Source organism: Candoia aspera, chromosome 8, assembly GCF_035149785.1.
Source record: "Candoia aspera isolate rCanAsp1 chromosome 8, rCanAsp1.hap2, whole genome shotgun sequence".
NCBI lineage: Eukaryota > Metazoa > Chordata > Lepidosauria > Squamata > Boidae > Candoia > Candoia aspera.
Window position 1 is genome coordinate 64,914,971 of NC_086160.1, and position 21,150 is coordinate 64,936,120.

The 21,150-nt window shown below is 39.5% G+C and overlaps 1 protein-coding gene across 1 annotated transcript in view; it reads right to left on the reverse strand.

The window, feature by feature from the left end:
* Nucleotides 1-21,150, reverse strand: part of PTPN13 (protein tyrosine phosphatase non-receptor type 13) — a 122,355-nt gene that overhangs the window by 84,691 nt on the left and 16,514 nt on the right. The window contains exons 2-6 of the mRNA XM_063310718.1: nt 18,361-18,530; nt 12,519-12,584; nt 10,269-10,454; nt 5,086-5,179; nt 300-851 (exon numbers count right to left, since the gene is read on the reverse strand). Coding sequence (XP_063166788.1) covers nt 300-851; nt 5,086-5,179; nt 10,269-10,454; nt 12,519-12,584; nt 18,361-18,530 — 1,068 coding nt within the window. The remainder of the gene's footprint in view (nt 1-299; nt 852-5,085; nt 5,180-10,268; nt 10,455-12,518; nt 12,585-18,360; nt 18,531-21,150) is intronic.

The following is a 21,150-nucleotide window of genomic DNA, read 5'->3' on the forward strand; positions in this document are numbered from 1 at the left end:
GCAGTGTCAGCAAGATTATAGATTCTCTCTACTTAGCTAATGACAAAGCTGAAAGATATGAGGAATCATGGAGAAAAGAAGTTGTATCTTAAGTTCCAGTGTAAATGGAATTTAACAGGTGTGGAGACACCTGTTGGATTCATGTTCTCTATAAACTGATTTTTTTCTTAGCTATCTCCCACTGGTTCTGTACAAAATCGACAAAATAAGAAATTTCACACACACACACAAATATAAACTATTTTGACAATGTGAAGGATGTCACATGTCAAATACAACATGTAGAAAAATCTACTGACCTTCTACATTCATGGCTTCTCTTAGCAACTGCAATTTCTTCTGCCTCTCTTTGATCCTATCAAATGCACATGATAAGGCCGCCGATGTTGATGTCTCTGACACGTGAAGCACCTGGTCTAGTTTTTGCGGGCCAAATATATCAAGGGCTATGCTCCCATCAGAATATCTTCCTTCTTTGTTTCTGGGAGTTCCTGAAGTCCGTGCTGAAACTGTTGCAGCTTGATGATGGTGCTTATGAGAATCTGCAAGATAGTCTCTCTCTCTGACTTTGTCAGTTGTGCACAACAAATCAGAGGAGGAAGCCGATACTTTTCGTTTGGGATCACTGTTGGCTTTCTTTTCCAAGTTGGAAGCTCTGTACCAGTAAGGACAGTAAGTATCTGTATTTCCATCATGGCCCGAATTGTAATCAGAGGCAGTATTTTGACAAAACTCTTCACCTTGTGAGTGTCTGATTGACAAGAATCCCAATGACTTACTAAGCCCTTTGTTAAGCATGGTTTGTTGAGAGAATGGGGCCTGGTAACAAGCTGTATCATCAGCCATTCTTCCTGGAATGAGAATGAGAAGAATCTTTCTTGGATATGGATGTAGTTGAACCCTTCCCACTGTCATGTTTTCTAGAAGAATTGAATACCAACCCTTCTTAACCGTGGGATTTCTTTGTCAGGGTCTAAGGATCAGCTGGATGTATCAAAACAATGAAAATAAATGTGTGCATTCAAAATAAATTACCTTGTTTCTCATCAACTACAGCATCTAAAATAATATTCTCTTGAACTATACCATTTTCTATCCAGAGGAACACAGGTTTTAAAAAAAAAAAAAAAAGCTAAACTTTATCTTGGTTTGTGTGTGCAATCATTCATTCATTCACTGATTCCAGAAAACGGCCTGTGGACCAATTCAACCTTCTTGCCTTTGCTTCTCTGATTTTTTCCACTTGTCAACATTAAAATTTCAAAGTTCTCCATAGTGCTCAAACAGACCAGCCCATGTAATAACCTTCTGAATTCATTCAAGCAGTACCACATTGTACCCAGTGTTCTTGATCTCATTCTGATGGCTTCCTCATAATAACCAGTGGTTCAGAGAGATGTAAACTGCTAATCTTCATATTGCACCAAATAGGAAAGAGTTAAAGGGTACATTAGAAGGATACAATCCAATTCTGCCCAAGAGATAAATATAGCTTTTATTGACTAAGTGTCAGCCAGGAAGCCCATCAACAGCACATGCTGTTATCTAACACTTAATAAATTATCATTATAGCATTGGTTAACAACAACCAATGCTATAAAACTCATACTAATTTCATTAGACTAGTCACACTGAAGTTAATGGACTTTATCAAGTTTTTCTCTGCTGAAGTTTCAGCATTTTTCACTTTTGGCTCATGAAATTGTTTATACTTATTCTTTTTATTCTGTCTTTAGATATACCATGGTTTCTCATCTTTTCAAATGAATTTTTGAAATATCATTCCTACCACACCAGGTGATTTTCATCCAATTTTTATTTTTCAATTTTCATCTAAGTGTCATGGAACAGGATTTATTTTCCTTTCTCTTTCCTGAACATCTTACTGCTAATTCCCTTCTGGATGGTTCTGAATCTGTTTTGTCCTTTCCATAGGCAACCTTGTTCAGAAATACACAAATACCTTTCTTTTATTAAGAAAAACTTTAACGACCTTATTCACATGGTATTACCATTATTCAAACATCTGATTTTATAAATGTCACCTAGGCTCTCAATTCTTGTTTTGGCCTTGGCTTCTGGAATGTGACTCTTGATTTGTTTTAATTTATTCACATAAAGGATTTTTCCAGATGCTGTTTAAGCTAACAACAAATGTCAAAACACCCCACTGCTATAATCTAGGGGAATGTTTTTCAAACTTGGCAACTTTACGATGTGTGGACTTCAACTCCCAGAATTCCCTAGCCAGCCTTCTGGCTAGGGAATTCTGGGAGTTGAAGTCCATACATCTTAAAGTTGCCAAGTTTGAAAAACAGTGATCTAGGACATCACATTTTACTATCTCTTAAAAACTCATTACATTGTCATTCGATATAGATAGATAAATAGATCCACATTAATGTATAAAATATGAAGGGATAGATGGTATGTGTGTGAAAGCAATTTGTTTTATTTCCCTTTTATGTAGCTTCAGGGTGAGGATTCAAGTTACTACAGAATTTGCAACAATTCAGGGCAAACCACAGGGTTAAAAAAAGTATTCTAAATATTTTGGGGTTGGGAGATCTGAAGATAAACAGAACATTTTCAAATGGTTGTTGAGGGTTTGGGCAATAGAAGCTGTGGCAGTGTGGAAGTATCTTAAGTTAGCCTGTAAAGAAAGATGCCACTAAACATTCAAGAAAACAGCAAAACTTATTTTTAATAAACTGGTTTTGCCATGCCATGCCATGAAAACAAACATAAAAGCTGTTTATAGACAAAGAAATAATGTATCTCCATGAATCCAGAGCAAGGGGAATCCCCTGTTGCTTTAAACCTGTCAGAAGGAAACAATCTATGAAGGATGACACAGCTACTTTCTACCTTCAGGCACAAAAAATGAGATTAACAGTGTATTTCTAGAATGTCTACTCAGAAGTTGATTCAGAATCGGGGAGGTTTACTTACAAGGTAAGCAGCTTTGACTTGCAGCCTAACAGAGAAGGTAGGAAAATGGTAGAAAATGTCAGATCTTTAGTAGGGACACTAAAAGCTGAGCTGGCAGAAAATGGAAGGAGGACACAAGAGGGAAGTAAGGCTACAAACTGAGTAAGAATGGAGCAGCGACAACATATATTGCAAAAGAGTGGAGTTGGAAAAGGCCGAGAATTTTGTACCTACTTTCCATGTTCATTCTTTTTTCTTCATAATTGATTGGGATACCTCACTTTTTCAGGACAAGTTACCATTAATTTTCAAGATTCTGGTTTGAAGGGATGTATTTACAGAATCCCTCAGAAGATTTTATTATATAGCAGTAAATAATTTAATTAATAATAATTAAGTAATAATATATTTAGTCACTGATTACTTAATTTAAGTGGTACTGAATTATAAAAAAATCAAATATATTACTTTAATAGTAACATCAGTTACAAATTTTTTGATAGTGAATCCACAAGATTATAAAATTAGCGAATGGGTGCATATTTTTACATTGGATATTTGTCTAGGAAGTTTACAGTTAGCATATTATACCTACAAACGTTAAATACAGTAAGAGTCAAATATATCCTGCTTTTATTGGGTATTCAGACTTCATGGGAAGCTGTGCTCCTAAGTACTTGTTGAACATACCGGATGCGCTCTGAGTATTGTAAATGTAATATAACATAATGTAACTGTGAGGGCAAGAATTGGCAAGATCAAAAGCAAGGGATCTGAGAGCAGATTGGTCCATTGCAATAACAATGCACAGTTGCTCACCACTTCCCACTCTGAGAAATGAGCAGTTCCCAGTCTGTTATAACATCAGGCGGAAAAAGATGTACAATTTGAACCTCGAGACTGCTCGAGATACAGCATGAATCATAAACTTTAAGGAGTGGCTTTCTTTGTTATTAAGGGCTTCTTTAGCATCTGCAGTAAAAGGAACCTAACAGACCTGTGTCCTTGAATTTCTGACAGTGAGCCTTTCAGTTCAAGTATTGGCCTAGGTGAAGCCAGAATTATCACCAGGCAGAGTTGAAGCAACTGCTTCAAGACGCAGATGTTGAAAGGTATTTTTCTCTTCCCTCCCAGCATCCCCTGTCTTGCCTGATAGGTATTCTTTAAATTAGTCTCCTGCCTACACAGCTGCCAGGGTTAAAGTAAGTCTTTATCATCATCTTCACAACTCTGATGCATGGAAGGAAGCAGGGTGCCATACTGATTGCCTCAGAGAACGAAGTAACTTGGAGCAATCCATCTTACTAAGGCAAAATCTTGGGCAAACATGTCTTTTCCACTTTCTTACAATACATCATAACAAAGAGAAAAACTAACTTTATCTGTCATTTAAAAAAAAAACCCTGTGCCTCTTCAACAGTATGATAGAAAAAAAATTACATTCAAGCTATATGCTTATATATATGCTGTAACATATCTCATGCCAAACATACACAAATGTGTGCAACTGTGTGCATATAGCAGAGAGATGGGTGTACATGTATGAATGTGCCATAGCCTGAGACCTCCTTTCATCGCAGCATCTGGAGTATGGAATAGAGCATGTGAAACCTCAACACTTGCATTAGTTTAATATCAAATTAGATGACATGGTAACTATATGAAAGCAATTCAGTTCCTCAGGAGAATAGACATCTGAGGAGTGTGCTGGATTAAAAAAATATCTCCCCTTCAGTTATGCTCATTCAGGTAAAAAGCCACCATTAGCCAAGGTGGGGAATGAGGGAGGAATATTTTCATTGGGCTGTGAAAGAAAAGATTATCTTGTTCTTCCTACAGCCTTCTTTTTATCTTAACAAAATATATCAGAGAAATAGCTCATCAACTTTGACCCCAGGTTGTCTCCCTGAAAAAATGTAAACATGCTTTAGAGCCAATTCTCCACAACTCAAGGCACAATCCACAACTCAGGCTTAGATCGTTACCATACCATCAAGCCATTTATTAGGAGTATATGAGAATGTGAACCTGTGATGGTGGTTGTAACAGCAGCAGGAGCTCTGCTACTTTTATGTGACTTATCTGGGAGGTGGAAGATAAAAAATCAGCCAGTTTTCCATACCATTAACATTCTCTTCCTTGCTAAACGTTTACCTGTGGGAAGTCCTTTTCCTCTCAGCCTCTCCCGAATGGCCTGGCTCCTGTCAGCGTGAAGTTTTTTCTCCCCTGTGCAAGAAAGCTGGTCTACCTATTGCAACAAAAAAGGCAGAACATGAAGAAATGAAAAACCCAGGCTAGGATAAACTCACTAGATGAACTCACTTTCATCCACTGAAAACAGAACCTTAAAAAAGTTAAAACTCAGGTTATGTAATACAACTATCCTTCAACATCCACACAGTCACATAGATATGATTCTTGCACTACACTAGCCACCAGACGTTTTAATCACGGCTTGTTCAATGGCTGGCTTTATGCTGAGCTGTGGTTTGCTTCAACCATGGTGAGCTGGCTTGTGGCTTAGCTTAATATGTGAACTTAGCCACAGTCTGCCTTCCTTTTGCAGTCCTTCCTAAATTCTGTGCATATAAACCATTACATTTTTCTGCACCCAATAAAAGTGTACAGTGAGATTGTCCCAAAGTTTGCTCTTTGTGCAACAGATATCTTTCTCTTGATATATTGGGTTAGTATTTTGATACTCCCAGCTATTCAGAAAGACGTTCTTTCTGAAATTGTGTCATGAAATTGACATCTTCAAACAGGATAGTCCAAGGCACTGTTCTACCGTTGTTAAATTCTAGATAAGTCATCCCCAAACTTGTACTCTCTGAATCTACCATCACTAGGAATTATGAAGTTTGAAACCAACTGTGACTAAGTATGACATGGAAACACAGCTAGTATTAAGGCTTACATAGACTAATTGCCATACTGTAATTGTCTTTGAAGGCCAAAATTGCCAAATACTGCATCTGGAAAAAGCCTACTGAGGATTAACGGTTAAGATGTTGCACCAGGATTGGGGAAATTCAGGTTCAGGTCTGCTTTCAGCCATAGAAACTCACTGGGTGACTTTAAAGCCAGTCATTCTTTCTCAACCCAATTGACCTCACCAGGTTTTTATTGTGGGATTAAAATGGAGACCCCCATGTAAGCTGCCTTGAGCTTCTGGAGGAAATATGAAATATAAATCTAAGAAATGAACGAACTGAGGAAGAACACACAATGGAGCTCACACCTTTTATTTATTATACATTTATTTAATCACTCCCTGCCTTTCTACTTGAGTAGACAAAACTTAAATTTAAAAGAACAAAAACAGAATATATAAAAAAAATTAAAACAGAACCTAAATTACAATGAGGACTAAATTACTGAGCAACAAAAATTGAGAATTGCTATTGAGGAGCCAGGTTGAGGGGTAAAACTGCATACTGGAATGACACAACTTTTGTTAACTCTCTGGATGACACAGTTCTATGTACCATGTAACGAAGTATGTAACTTTCTATGTAACTTTCCTGTGACAAAGTCTGAGCCATGACTGCACGTTGGAGTTTGTAATTTTCTAATTAAACAAATAGAAATTAAGAAGTACAATTATCTGATCATATTAGCTGCATGTCTCCAGTAAAATCGAAAGACATGATACTTATCTTCAGCGACTTTTGCTGATATAAATCTAAAGAAAGTGTTATGCAGCAATAACAGGTCTATGAGAACCAATTAATTATCTCAACAGATCTGCTGGAAAGAGTTTCTGGGTGTAATTCAAAGTGCTAGTTTTGACTTATACAGGACCAGCATCTAAAGGATTGCCTTCTCCTATCAGAGCCCAAAGATGTTCCCAGGAGAAGCTGTTCATGCTACGGAAGGTGCCGCTTTTCAATCTTGGCTTCTAAAATCTGGAACAGCCTCCCTCTAGAAGCTAGTCTGTTGCCCTTGGGGTTGGCCCTCCCTCTAGACTAGCTTCTAGAGGGAGGCTGTTCCAGATTTTAGAAGCCAAGATTGAAAAGCGGCACCTTCCATGGCACAGGAAGTAAAGACCACACTCTTCTAAAGGGTCTTGGGGAGTGACTGTGCACCATCTGGAATGGGATTCTATTAGCTATTTTATTAGTATTAGATATTGTTTGTGGCTTTCACTTAATTTATGTAAATGTATTGTATGCCTTTTTTATTGTGGGCATTTTAACTGTGACTTTATGTTGCATGCCGCCATAAGCCTAATATAATAAATTAAATAAATGACAGGAACATACAAGTATTATTTACTTTCTCAATGGAAAAAAAAGTTCTCCTTGAGGGCACTCCATCAACATGCATTCAGTTGACTAAAATGAGCAGGTGAACTTCTGGGGCATGGTGATTTGGAAAGGTATGAGAAACCAGTTGCCATGTGGAGAATCCAGAACAGCAGTAGCCTGCAGCCAGGACTTGTAAGAACAGTCCTTAAGAGCTGGTCTGGAAGGTGGAGCACTGATTAGCACTTCTGCCAAGTTCTTTCCCAGATTCTCACATCTTTGCAGGACATATGATTAGAAGGAAAAGAAAAGAGTTAACAATTGCAGGGTTCAAGCTGAGAGAAACTGAAGTGGTAAGAACTATTAATGGAATGTGACATATTCCTTAATATAAATCAAGGGGGACTTTGGTCAGAATTTGGGCAGAACTGGCTCATATTAATTGAAATTATTTGCCCTGGCTCTTGAAAAAGGTTACAAAGTTAATTGTACCAGGGTTTCTCAACCAGGGTTCTTTAAAGTACAGAATGTCTTATTTGTGGTGTATGTGGACAGACTAGGTTCAGGGGTTTATAGATAACACATCCCCTTGCTTATAATACAGATTAGAGCAGGGTTTCTCAGCCAGGGTTCCATGGGACCCTAGGGTTCCACGAGAGGTCACTAGGGATTCCCTGGAAGATCACAATTTATTTAAAAAATTATTTCAAACTCAGGCAACTTCACATTAAAGAGGTAAATTTCATTCTTTAGTTTTAGTAAATTTTTAGTTTAAGAACACTGTTAATGCATATATACAGGCCTACACATGAGACAAATATAATAATTTTGTAACTTCTGGCCTATATTTGACCCTGAATGTGCAGGGGTTCCCTGAGGCCTGAAAAATATTTCAAAGGTTCCTCCAGGGTCAAAAAGTTGAGAAAGGCTGGTCTGTACAATAATTTAATGGTATACTAATTAAAATCTCTTTTCCAGACCATCCTGAGAATTAGAGATAAACTTTTCAAAATGGTTCAGTACAAACCATTCCATGATCTCAAGCAGTGGTTCAGGTAAAATAATAATAATAATAATAATAATAATAATAATAATAATAATAATAGATTTAAATGGCTGGAATCTCATAGGATTACCAACTTTTGCAAAATTTTGGCAATATCATCCAGGATCCCACAAGTTTTTGGTAGGGAAAACTGAAATCCTGACAAGAAAGTAAGATTTAACCTATTTATAGATGTCACAAGCAACTTGGTGTCCATTGGCACTGTTCTGGCAACCCCTACTGTTGCTGAGTAAATTTCCCAAAATTCCTGATAGAATTTTAAAACCTAAGCTCTCCATGCATTTGCCGCTCAGTGACTGTTTAATCACAACAAGTATTAGAAATAATGAAACAAACTGAAAGAATAAACAGGGAGAGGCAATCATATTTTCTTTTGAAAAAAGAGAAGCTTGAGTAAAACATTCTTTGTTTTCGTGAAAGCAGTTTTCTCCGTAATAAACACAATCAATACATGTTGCTTGTATTGCAGTACAATACATATTGTACAGAGGTACATATTGCTCAGAGGTAGGAGCCATGGTTTCTAATGGAACTTATCCCCAATACTTAATCTTAAAAACATACTTACTGATCCTAACCTTACTGTTTCTTGGTGAGGTGAAAGCCCTAATCACTTTTGGAACATCCTAAGGACAGCTTCCAGAATTTATTGAATTTGGAATGTATAAAATCACATAGAAACCTGTGAACCTGTGTCCCTATGAATGTTACTCAACCACAGTTGGCCAAATCTCTTCTATTAGCCAAGCCAATTGGGACTGCTGAGAGCTGGAGGGGCACAATTTGCTCATTCTGGATCTACTACAGCATTCTGCTTGCAAACAGGGGTACTTCTTGAAAGCACCCAAATAACCATAAGGCAATGGACTTCCTCCAGTCTCTGGAATTCAAAAGTATAGGATCTTTTGATTTGGTACATATAAGCCTGCAGCATTAATAACCATTAACAGCCATGCATGGCAGAAAATTTTGGGAGTTGTAGCCCAACACATCTGGCAGGTACCATGTTGCAAAAAATATGGTAACTACTATATTCATAGAAACAGTGAGGTTTAAGGAGGGACTGGAAAGAAATGAAATCCCCAAACATTCTGGGCAACAAGAAAGACAGCCATATTTTACTGAGGAAGCATGAAATCTTTAGATACTGGGCGACCGAAGAATTGCTGTAAAGACAAGGGTGTGTTGGGATACAAAAGCAGTAGAACAAAGATTTTGAAAGTAAGAAAAAGCAATGTGCACTGGTCCCCAATGTGGAGAAGAACTCAGTATATGGATTTAATATGAGATGTATGCAATCAGAATTACAGAGTGGGGAATGATTCGAGCAGCAGACTGGAGGAGAATGAAGTTCAGTGGACTGAAAGAACTGAATCAGTCCAGACTAAGGATGATCAGGACACGGACCAAGGCTTTTGCCAGAGACAGTGAATAAGTCCTGCATTTTTGGCAGTGTTGTAAAGGGACATTTTGCCAATTTCAGAGAGCTTCAGGAAGAGCTTAAGCCTAAGTCTCAAACTATCCAGCAGGAAATGATGGTGCTGACAAGCACAGAAGCTTTCATTTTCATTAATTCTGTTCAAAAGGTAGAAAGAACCCCACATTCCCTGATAGGAAATTATGCTTTGGGGACTGCTGAGGAACAGTATATCTATTGAGTTTCTCTGTTCTCGGTGATCATTTTCCCTTTTGTAGAAGAAGATTATTTTTAAGGGACAGGACTGGCAAGGGCAGGGTACAGTGCCAATTTGGGTTACAAGTCCTTTTATAAATGTTCTTTTAGTTTTTATGAGAATTCCACAAACACTTGGAAAACCTGACTTGTCTACGTATGTGTGTATGTCTTGCTTACTTCATTACTTCTACAGATGTCTAAGAAACTTCAGTAAAGAAACCAATTCTACCTTCTATTTCTTAAAAAAAAAAATGCTTCCTTGAGGAAAGTTGAAAAATTGACTATCATTTTTTTCCATAATAGTTTTGCCAGTTTTCAGCTCTTGCACGATTGGATTGTAAACACTTACCCCAGACAAATTCCCCAGAACCAGTTTCACTAACTGTTTCACATATGAGAAAGAAGGTGCACAGTTGCTGTTCCGTATGTGAGCACTGCAGGCATCGAGAACTGTCCGTACAGACACACGAGCATAAACGATATCTTCGCACATTCCAAGCAGAATGCTGTTCAGGTGATCCCCAAGTTTGATTGGCTGACATTAAAAAGACAAGTGTGGTAAAATCCAGTTATTCTCTCCTTGTCTGATTGTCTGTCTCTCTCACTTACAGACATTTCATCAAAACGTCCCCAACTGTGTGTTCAGATATATTGGTGTCAACTCCCCTAATTTAGTCCAACACATCTGGAAGGCACCAGACTGAGGAAGACTATGATTGACCAAGGTAGGTTAAGAGAGCTTTGAAACATCTCTACATTCTCAACAGAAATTAACAGTTGCATTAAAACAAGAGTTAACAGTTGTATTAAAACAAGAGTTAAAAACTTTAAAATTCAATGAGTTTCATCTAACACAATCAGTGTTTTTTTTCCCCTAGCTAATGGATTCGATTGTTAATCTGGTTCCTAAATTTTTCCTGTGAGAGCCAGTTTGGTGTAGTAGTTAAGGCATCAGGCTAGAAACCGGGAGACCGTGAGTTCTAGTTCTGCCTTAGGCACAAAGCCAGCTGGGTGATCTTGGGCCAGTCCATCTCTCTCAGACCTAGGAAGGAGGCAATGGCAAACCACTTCTGAAAAACCTTGCCAAGAACACTGCAGGGACTTGTCCAGGCAGTCTCCAAGAAACCGACACAATTGAATGGATTAAAAAAAAAGTTTTTCCTAACTTTTAACCAGGTCTGCCTTTTGTAATTTAAGGTCATAATTCCACATGTACACTCTGTTTTGATCATCATCTATGTGTAGTTTGCAATTGCTTTCACATTCCCTCCTCAGTTTCCTTTCCTTCTTTTACCTACATCAAATTCTTCTATTTTCTTTGTAGGACCTAGTTTGATTTTTTTTAAAAAGCTTCAGTAGGTGGAAACCAATAAAAACAATATTTATTTATAAGATCTGTAATGCTAATTACATAATAGTACATTGCAGGACACCATTGAACTTTGGTGTTGGACAAGCAAGAAAACGAACAAATGGATCATTGAACAAATAAACCCACAGTTCTCACTCAAGGCACAAACGACCAGGCTCAAATTATTATACTTTGGACATATAATGTAAAAACCTATCTCTATGGAAAAGGCTCTAGGAGTCTCCTAAATTCCAGTAAAGCAAGGGTCCACTTCAGTTCAACAATTGTGAAATCATATAGGAGAACCATAGAATTGGTGGGAAGAGACCATTTAAACCATCTAGTTTAACTGCTATTCCGTTTAAGAAACTAATTGAAAGTATCACTGATAGATTTTTTTGAACATATCCAATGAAGAGATCACAATTTCCATCACTAACCAATCTTACCATTAGGAAATTAGAATGTTTTCTAGCAGATCCATTTGTGCATGGAAGTTATCACTTGACAACTGGATCCACAAAAATATGTGAATCTGAGCCTCTCTTAAGATATACTAAGCCATAATACAGAAATAATATAGGAAGAGAATCAGAAATAAGGGTGCAAATGGACTGGATATTTGTAGCAAGCTGAGGTTACAATTAAAGGACAACACCCATAGTCCTGGAAACTATAGTACATAATATGTTTTCTGGAATTATTTGTTGATCTTTTTGTGTTCTGCTGGAAAAACACACATACATATATGCCTATTCTCTTCATTCAGACTCTGGGTGTATCCTCAGCTGATATTTTTATGACTTCATATTAATGCATGTATTTGGCTTTAGCCTCTGTATTTCACTGTCAACCTTCCCAGTGGTTGGCTGGCTACTGTCTTAATGGCATGCCCTGTCATGTACTCCTTATCTAGACAGCTATTTTTCCAGTCTATTTGCTCCTTGGCGGCCATATAACTTCAACAAACACATACTTCTCCTCTTATTGTTTGTTTAATAGGCCCATCACTCTTTCCTTATCCACTCCCAATTTGTAACCAGTTCTTCCCATTTGTCATCAAGAGTTCAAAGGTCAAGAAAAAAGCTAATCATTGTTCTTCCACATCCTACTTTTCTTGTAATCTGATTATTCCTGCTACTGCTTTGCATCAGAAAAGCAACAAAAAAGTGAGTTTATTTAGTAATGCATTATTGGGTCTGCAGTTTCTGTATTATGGACTAATTATATTATTTTCCCACTACTTACTTGGCTTTCTGGAACATCATAGTCAGCTCCCCAATAAAGGGTCATTCCAAGAGAATAAACGTGAATCTGCAATGTAACAGAACCAGAATGGTATCAGTGGAATTAATGTTGTAGCAAACATCTAAGAAGAATTTTATTTATGGCAGGAGTGAAGAAGGCAAAAGACAGCAGATTCGCGGGGGCCCTGGTCTCCGGCTACTGCTTCTTAGATCCAGGTCAATTAACAACAAGGCCCCCCTCATATGTGATCTGATCCTTGAGGAGGGGGCAGACCTGGCGTGTATTACCAAGACCTGGCTGGGCCCAGAAGGAGGAGTAGCGTTGTCAGAGATGTGCCCGGCCGGGTTTCAGGTGTGGCACCAGCCGAGATGCCAGGGCAGGGGAGGAGGGGTGGCTGTAGTCATCCGAGATTCTCTTGTGGCCTTCAGAGGCACTGCTCCACATGTGGCTGGGTATGAGACCCTGTTCTTCAAGTTGGGTTGCCGAGAATAGTTGGGAGTGTTGCTGCTGTACCAGCCTCCCTGCTGCCTGAACTGCTGGAGGCCGTCTCGGGGTTGGCGGTGGAGTTCCCCAGGCTTATGGGGGACTTCAACCTGGGGGACTTCAACCTGCCATTCCTGGGGAGTGCCTTGGAGGCACCTCAGGAGTTCATGGCCGCCATGGCAGCCATGGACCTGTCCCAGCTTATTCGGGACCTGACTCGAGACAGTGGCCTCACTCTGGACTTGGTTTTCTTGTCAGAGCAGTGGCAATGTGATCTGAGGGGAGAGCTACAGCTGTCCCCATTGTCATGGTCTGATCACGCCCTGGTGGCCCTGATATTCTCTTATGCCGCCCCCCTCCACAGGGAGGCAGGACCAATTCGACTGGTCTGCCCCCAGAGATTGATGGACCTGGCAGGGTTTCAGAGGGAGCTGGGGGTTATACCCAAGGATCTGCTGCACGGTCCACTGGAGGCCCTGGCTGCTGCCTGGAATAGGGAGGTGGTCAGGGCCTTGGACAGGATCGTGCCTATGCGGCCTCTCTTGTCCCATCGAGCCCGACGCTCCCTGTGGTTTACAGAGGAGCTGAGGGTTCTGAAGAAGATTAAGAGATGCCTAGAGCACCGCTGGAGAAAGAAAAAGACCAAATCCAACCAACACAAGCTAAAGCCACTATTAATGCCTACCTTGTGGTGTTAAGAGCGACAAAACATCAGTATTTCTCCGCTCTTATTGCATCCACAGAATGCTGCCCAGCGACCCTGTTTAAGGTCACACGATCCCTCCTGGGGAAGTGGGGTCCAGTGACCCACCTTCAGGGCCATACTGAAGAGTTTGCTGAGCATCTGCAGGATAGAATCACTTGGATCCACGCTAAGTTGGATTCCAAGCGTGAGGCAGAGTCTGTGGAAAGGCCGAGGGAACAGACTTACCCTGTTATCTGGGAGCAGTTTGATCCTGTTGGGCCTGAGGAAGTGGACAGGACCCTCCAGACTGTAAACACCACCACCCTGTCAACTATGCTCCTCCTGGCTAGTGAAAGCAGCCAAGGAGGTGACATGTGGTTGTGTCCAAGCGATGGTTAATGCATCTTTGAGAGAGGGGGTGTTCCCGGTGGCCTTTAAGGACTGGTGCACCCCCTCCTCAAAAGGCCATTGCTGGACTCTACTGTTTTGGACAACTTTTGTCCAGTCTCCCACCTCCCCTTTTTGGTGGTGGCACTGCAGCTCCAGAGGCTTCTGGATGAAACAGATTATCTAGACCCCTTCCAGCCAGTTATTAGGCCAGGTAATGGGACAGAAATGGCATTGGTCGCACTTAAGGATGACCTCTGGCGAGAGTGGGATGGAGGCAGTGCATCCATCCTGGCTCTTCTTGACCTCTCAGCGGCTTTCAATACCATCAATCATGGTATACTTTTGGGGTTGCTCAGGGAGTTGGGGATAGGCAGCACGGTCGTGTGCTGGTTTACCTCCTTCCTCTAGGGCTGGTCCCAATTGGTGGTGATAGGGAGTGAGAGATCAGGTCCTCGGCCCCTCCTTTGTGGGGTGCCGCAGGGCCTGGTACTCTCTCTGCTCCTTCTTAACATCTACATGAAACTGCTGGGTGAGATCATCCATCATCACGGGATGAGGTATCATCAATATGCTGATGATACTCAATTATATATCTGCGTCCTGGGTGAAGTAAGTGATGCTGTGACCGTCCTCTCCAGGTGCCTGGAGGCTGTGGGGGCCTGGATGAGGAACAATAGGCTTCAACTGAAGCCTGGTAAGACAGAGTGGCTGTGGGTGGGGGGCTCCTTGGTATTCGGGAATTTAACATCTTTGGTTCTGGATGGGGTTGCACTGCCCCAGACAGACCCAGTGTGGAACTTGTGGGTCCTACTGGACTCACAACTCCTGCTCAAAGAGCAGGTGTCAGTTGTGGCCAGGAGGGCCTTAACACAACTTCATGTTGTGCACCAGTTATGCCCTTGCCTGGATCGGGAGGCCCTTTGCATGTCACTCACGCCCTGGTCATCTCCCTTATAGACTACAGCAATGCGCTCTACATGGGGTACCCCTGAAGGGTATCTGGAAGCTACAGCTGGTCCAAAACGCAGCCGCACAAGCAATTTTTAATGCCCCTAGATCGGCACACATTACACCATTGCTTCGCGAGCTGCATTGGGTACCGGTCTGCTTCCGGGTGCAATTCAAGGTGTTGGTTATTACCTTTAAAGCCCTACATGGCATGGGGCCAGGCTACCTGAGGGATCGTCTCGTCCCCATTACATTTATCTGTCCCACCCGATCATGCAGAGAGGGCATGTTACCAGCAGGGCCGCAACTAGGGGGGCAACCGGGGCATGTGCCCTAGGCGCCGCGCTGTGGGGGCGCCAAAATGAGTGCTGTGGGGCACCAAAATGGGTGCAGAATCCATGTTTGCCCCGGGTGACATAGACCCTAGTTGCAGCCCTGGTTACGGGCCCCATCTGTAAAAGAATTCCATCTGGCGGGGTCCAGGATGCACGCCTTCTCTGCAGTGGCTCCTGCCCTCTGGAACATCCTTCCCCCAGACATAAGACAGATTCCATCTCTTGTGGCCTTCCAAAAACAACTAAAAACCTGGTTCTGCCACCTCGCTTGGGGCGGGAGGGGGAGAAATCACCCCTGGAGATGGTTAGCACCCTACAACAACCTCTTAGATACACGAGTGATATTCCAACTAGCATCGTCATCTGGATTTTATACTGTATTTATCTTCACTATTATATTTGTATTTATATTTATTTATGGCATTTTAATGTTTTTATCCTTCTTGTAAACTGCCCAGAGTCCCCCTTTTGGGGGGAGGTGGGCAGTGGCAAAAAACTCTAATAATAAATAAATAAATAAATATGGAGTGTTCCTGAAAAGGCACCCAGACTTCTAACTACATGAGTATTGGATTATGTGAAACAGCTGCTGCAGAAAGTACTTTCTTACATAAATGTTGTCATTAAAAAAAAATCTTTCTCTTTTCTGGAGCAAGAAAGATACTGATTTTAAAACCTATTATCTTTTTGTTCTAATTTAGTGAGTGACCAAAAACGCATTCTTTTGTCTCTCTAGCATTCTGCCAAATGTATCCAAGTACATAATTTTGTTGGTTTAGAGATGAAATCATAACCCAGAGACTCATGAAACCCTGTCATTGTGTTTCTGGAGGTGATTATAAATGGGAATTGGTTTGGTGTTCAGCATTTTTGTGGGACATGCTCAGATTTCAAGCAAAAGCTGAAATGAAGCAAAAGCTGAAAATAAAACAGACGTCTACTAAGAAGGTTGCTTGATGAAAAATAATTGAAGCAAATAAAATATATACGTATAAGTCTATTTTTCTACTGAAATCTATTTTTCTACTGAAAAAATCAAATGAGTTAAAAATATAATGTACTTAATGGCAAAATATTAATTTTGCTAAAACGAAAATTTATGTCTTAGAACTGTGATTTTATCTTAATTTGGAAAGTGTCACAATTATAAAAATGTTCTAATGTTTGCCTGAAACTTCTACTTCAGTGGAAACAAAATGCAGATAATTTAAAGATAAGGGATGGAAATGTACATGCAATTTTCCCAGTTAAAGGCTTAGTTGACATGTAATGATGAAATTATGGCTTGGCTGCCATTACACACCTAAATTGCTAGTATAGCAGCCACACTAAAACACAGAATTTAATCTGCAGCGTGGATGTTCCACATCCTAGCCATGACCTAAGCTTGTAAAAATAATATGATGAGGTCTGCCTGATACAAATGCCAAGCTGGCCTTACAAACACTGTCATACAAATTTACACATTTTCATGCTGAACCAATTAGTTAATTAATTAAATGTATTTGTACCCTGCTTCCCAGAATAAACAAATCTCAAAGCAATATACAGACATATTAAATAAACAATATACGTGATAGAATTCAACCCACCTCTCCATGAGAGCATATATTAGGATAACAGAGAAAGATTTTCAACACAAGCTACATTGATGTTAAAAAAAGACGGATAAAGTATATGTCGGGAAGCTATACGAAAGATAGCTTTATGTAATGGTATGTGGGAATGACCTTGGGAGACAGGAGGAAGAGCCACAGACTAGCCAATGGTCAGATAAGAGGCAGCTGAGCCAGCAGAAGGAATGTGGATGTGGCAAATGTCTCAGAAGAGACCTTCCCTAGTTCCTTGGGTTGTAAAGGTGAGGCAGGGGGAGAGATGTACTTTCAGACTTGCAAGATTCTGTTAATGTAACCTTACAATAAAGTTAGAGCTAGTCCTTCTGGGTGGGCTTCTTGCCTGGACTACCTCACAAGGCTGACACTTTATCCTGAATCTCTAATCGTGATATCCAGTATATAGGAAAAGTCCTGGTCATGCACATCAGCCTAGTTCCCAGCCTCATACAATATGTTAGAGGAAACATATTACAGATTAGGACTCTTATTCAATATACAGATCTAAGTTTCTTTACAAATGTGTCACAAGTAAAATCAAAAGCTGTATAAAATTGCTCACGGATTTCCTTAAAAACTGCATTGGATGTTTTCAGTCCAGGCCTTGTTACTTGGAAGGTTCCTACTGTTTAGTTGAAACGTCTCTTTACATCACCCAAGGTCCTTGTGGGCATTATACAGATTCTTGTAATAAATATAATAAACCAAAGGTGTGAACAGGAATTCACAAAAGAAGCTGCTTGCTTCATACATACCCTCCACAGCAGATGGAGCAGGACCTTGTTTGCTATCCCCTGAATTAATATAAAAATGTTGCATGTATATACATTAAGCCATCTGCAAAGAGGAACCGAAGTCCACAGACAGCATGTTGAATTTGGGCCAGGATGGGAGATCACATTTTGAATAATAACTTTCAGTTTATGTATTCATTGAAAATGAGAAATTAGATGGTCACATTCTAATATTAACTAAATAAATTTCTTCTCCATTCTTAGCATGCAATATGATTTCCAGAATTTGAGCTTCACTCTTGCATATAAAGGTTGCTCCTTAATAAAGCAGATCTTAACAGTTACAGAAAAAGAAAAAGTAATATGAGACAGGCTTTTTCAACTGCATTTGGTGGAACTCTAGGGTTCTGTGACAACATGTTGGTCCATTTTGTTTTTGCTGTTTTTGACTAATGGCAAAAAAAAAAGTTAAACTCAGTCAATTTTCTATCACTAGAGCACTGCCTCTTGATCAAAGGTTCTAAGAAATTAATTTTTAACAGGCTCAACAGCCTGAAAAGGTTTGAAAACCCCTGGTATAACCTATATTATCATTCTTTTCTCAGTTTTCTAAATGCAATCTAAGGAAATATATCAGGAGAGAGAATGCTGTACCTTTTCAACATCAGAAAGAGATGATAGCGTCTGATTTTGGAGAACTTCTGGTGCTGTAAATGCTCGCAGATCTTGATCAGAAACATTTTCATCTGTAAAAGATATGCTGCCAGATGGAAGCAGCAGAAGAGACCATGGAGAAATAAGGAAGCCCAGAGCAGTTGGATCAGCTGTATTTGGAAAATGAAAAGATCCAATTAGCAATTCAAATAGCAGATAAAAATTCCTTTTACATATTAATTCAACAAAGACAATGTAAATTAAAATAACCAAGAAGCATTCTTGTCCAGACATGGTCCAAAGATTCACCACCAAAAATTTCAGGACTTGCTCATTGTCCAATACCCATCCAACAAATCCATTTGATTTCCTTGAATCCAACTTCTGATAATAATTTCTGATTTATAGATAACAGATAATGAACTTGGAATCATGTCAAAATACATGGGATGTTACCTATAATGCAGAATCTGGAGGCTTCTGTAGATTCTTCAGCATGCTAAATTTTAAAGCTAAAACTAGATCTAATCAGTAGGTCTCATAACTAATCAAAAAGGCTGGCAGAGATGTGGTTGGGATTTTTGCTAAAGGATTCTCTAAATCCTTTGCATGTATTTCATTATAAAATATGAGATTGCTATTACCAACCTATGCCTGCTTACTTTTGAGTAAATTCAGCTAAAGTCATTGGGATTTCTTTCTGAGTATATATGTCAAATATTGGACTGTCAGGATAATAAAAAATTGGCTTTCTTCCCAATGCTCTGAATAGCTGAACAAATTGTCTTGGAGTAAACTAGCATATGTGTATTGTTTCAAAACATGATTCTGATCATCAAATGAACTCCAAGAATTAGCCTTTGAAATTAGAAGGGTTATCATAGACTTTTGTTTGGGAGGGGGTACCTTCAAGTCAGTCTTGACTCTTGGTGACTGCCTGGACTAGTCCCTGCAGTTTTCTTGGCAAGATTTCAGAAGTGGTTTGCCACTGCTTTCTTCCTAGGGCTGAGAGAGAGTGATGGGCTCAAGGTCACCCAGCTGGCTTTGTGCCTAAGGCAGGACTAGAACTCACAGTCTCCTGGTTTCTAGCTTGATGCCTTAATCACAACGCCAAAGTCGGTCTCCATGGTAGACTTAACTATCTCCAATTCTTTTGAGTCGTTGATACAATTAATTTAGCAGTAACTATGTACAATACCACTTTATTGAGTATAGCTCTTTGTCTTGTCTTACCTAAACTCTCTGCCAACATGGTGTGCTTCAGATGAGTTGGACAAGTATCAGACTGGTCAAGCCAGAATTATTTCAGAGTTTAAGTCCTATTGATCTGGAGTTTCCAGGCTGAGAAACGTCCTAGTGACAATAGTTCGTTTTGGTGACAAATTCTTTCCTTCTTTAGAACACATACTTCTATATACTGCCTATATTTATTTTAGTCCACACATTCAAAGAAACGGAATCTTTTACCTAGAATTCTACAGAAGTCTAGACCCTTTGCTCATTTGGACTTAAGAAAAAGAAAGTGAATTAGGATGACTTCTAAAACCTTTGTAGTCTTGTAGCCCTATTTATAAATCATGTAATCCATCCAAATGATAAAATCAGCCTCTTTAGTATCAGTAAATAATACTAATAAAATTCCTTACCATTAATAAGGTAGATAATGTATCATGCATTTAATGCAGTAGGTTCCAATTCCATATTTAGTCATTTGGGGGATTAAATCGAACATCTTTCCTCCTTCAGATTTCCTAATTTCACTTTAAAACTGATTTACTAACTAAAAATAATTAAAATGGTGTTTCAGAGATGTTCTTTATTAAAACTAAGAAGTTAGTTGATGGAGCAATGGAGATATATGGGAAGAAGAGAGACACAAGAACTTCCATTCATATTCTATGAATAATATTGCTATAAAGAAAAGCAAACACTGAAACAATGCAGCCCACATTTGACCTTTCAAGACTGGCAAATTTCTGCCATGAAAAATGGCTATTCTTGTAACAATAAAATCTCTTTGCATAGAACCTGTCAAACATGCTATTTATGATGCATTTTAGCGTTTCTAAGGGTTACCCTCTGTCTGATTCTACCAGAGGAATGATAGGATCCATTGTTGAGGCATGCCAAGAGATTCTTCCTTTCATAATATTTGAGCCTGAGGCCATCCAAAGCAGCTAATTGATGGCAGATTGAGAACAAATAAAACTATTTTTTAACATAATACACGGTCAAAGAATGGAATTTGCTATCACAAATGAAATGGTGGCCAACTTGAATGGCTTTAAAGTGGATGGACAAAATCAGAGATAAGACTCTTATCAGGTGCCTCAGAGCAATTTTATGATCCCCAGTTTTAGAAGCAGTATATCTTTAAATTCTAGTTTCTGGAGAAAATCACTAAGAGGTTAGTATTTCATTCATATTCCAGCTGTGGACTTCTTGTAAGACTTGACTTATTCACTTGGGGAACAGAATGCTGAACCAGACAAATTTTTGATGCAGAAGAGATCTTCCTAATATCCTTAAATTTTAATCTAACAGATGGTTTGCTACTGAGGAGTTCATTTTTGGCTCCTAGGTTGTATATGATTTATTAACTGGCAAATTGTAATAGCCAGATGTAAACCATTTTCTAGAAAGACAAGAAAGTTCTACCTCCTGCCCCTTGAAGCAACTACAAGATACCAGAGTTCCTCCATTATAGTACTGGTTGACTCTGCTATTATAGTAAGAATGATAATGAACGCACAAAATCTGAAACTGGACAACACTGTGTAGGTTCCTTTC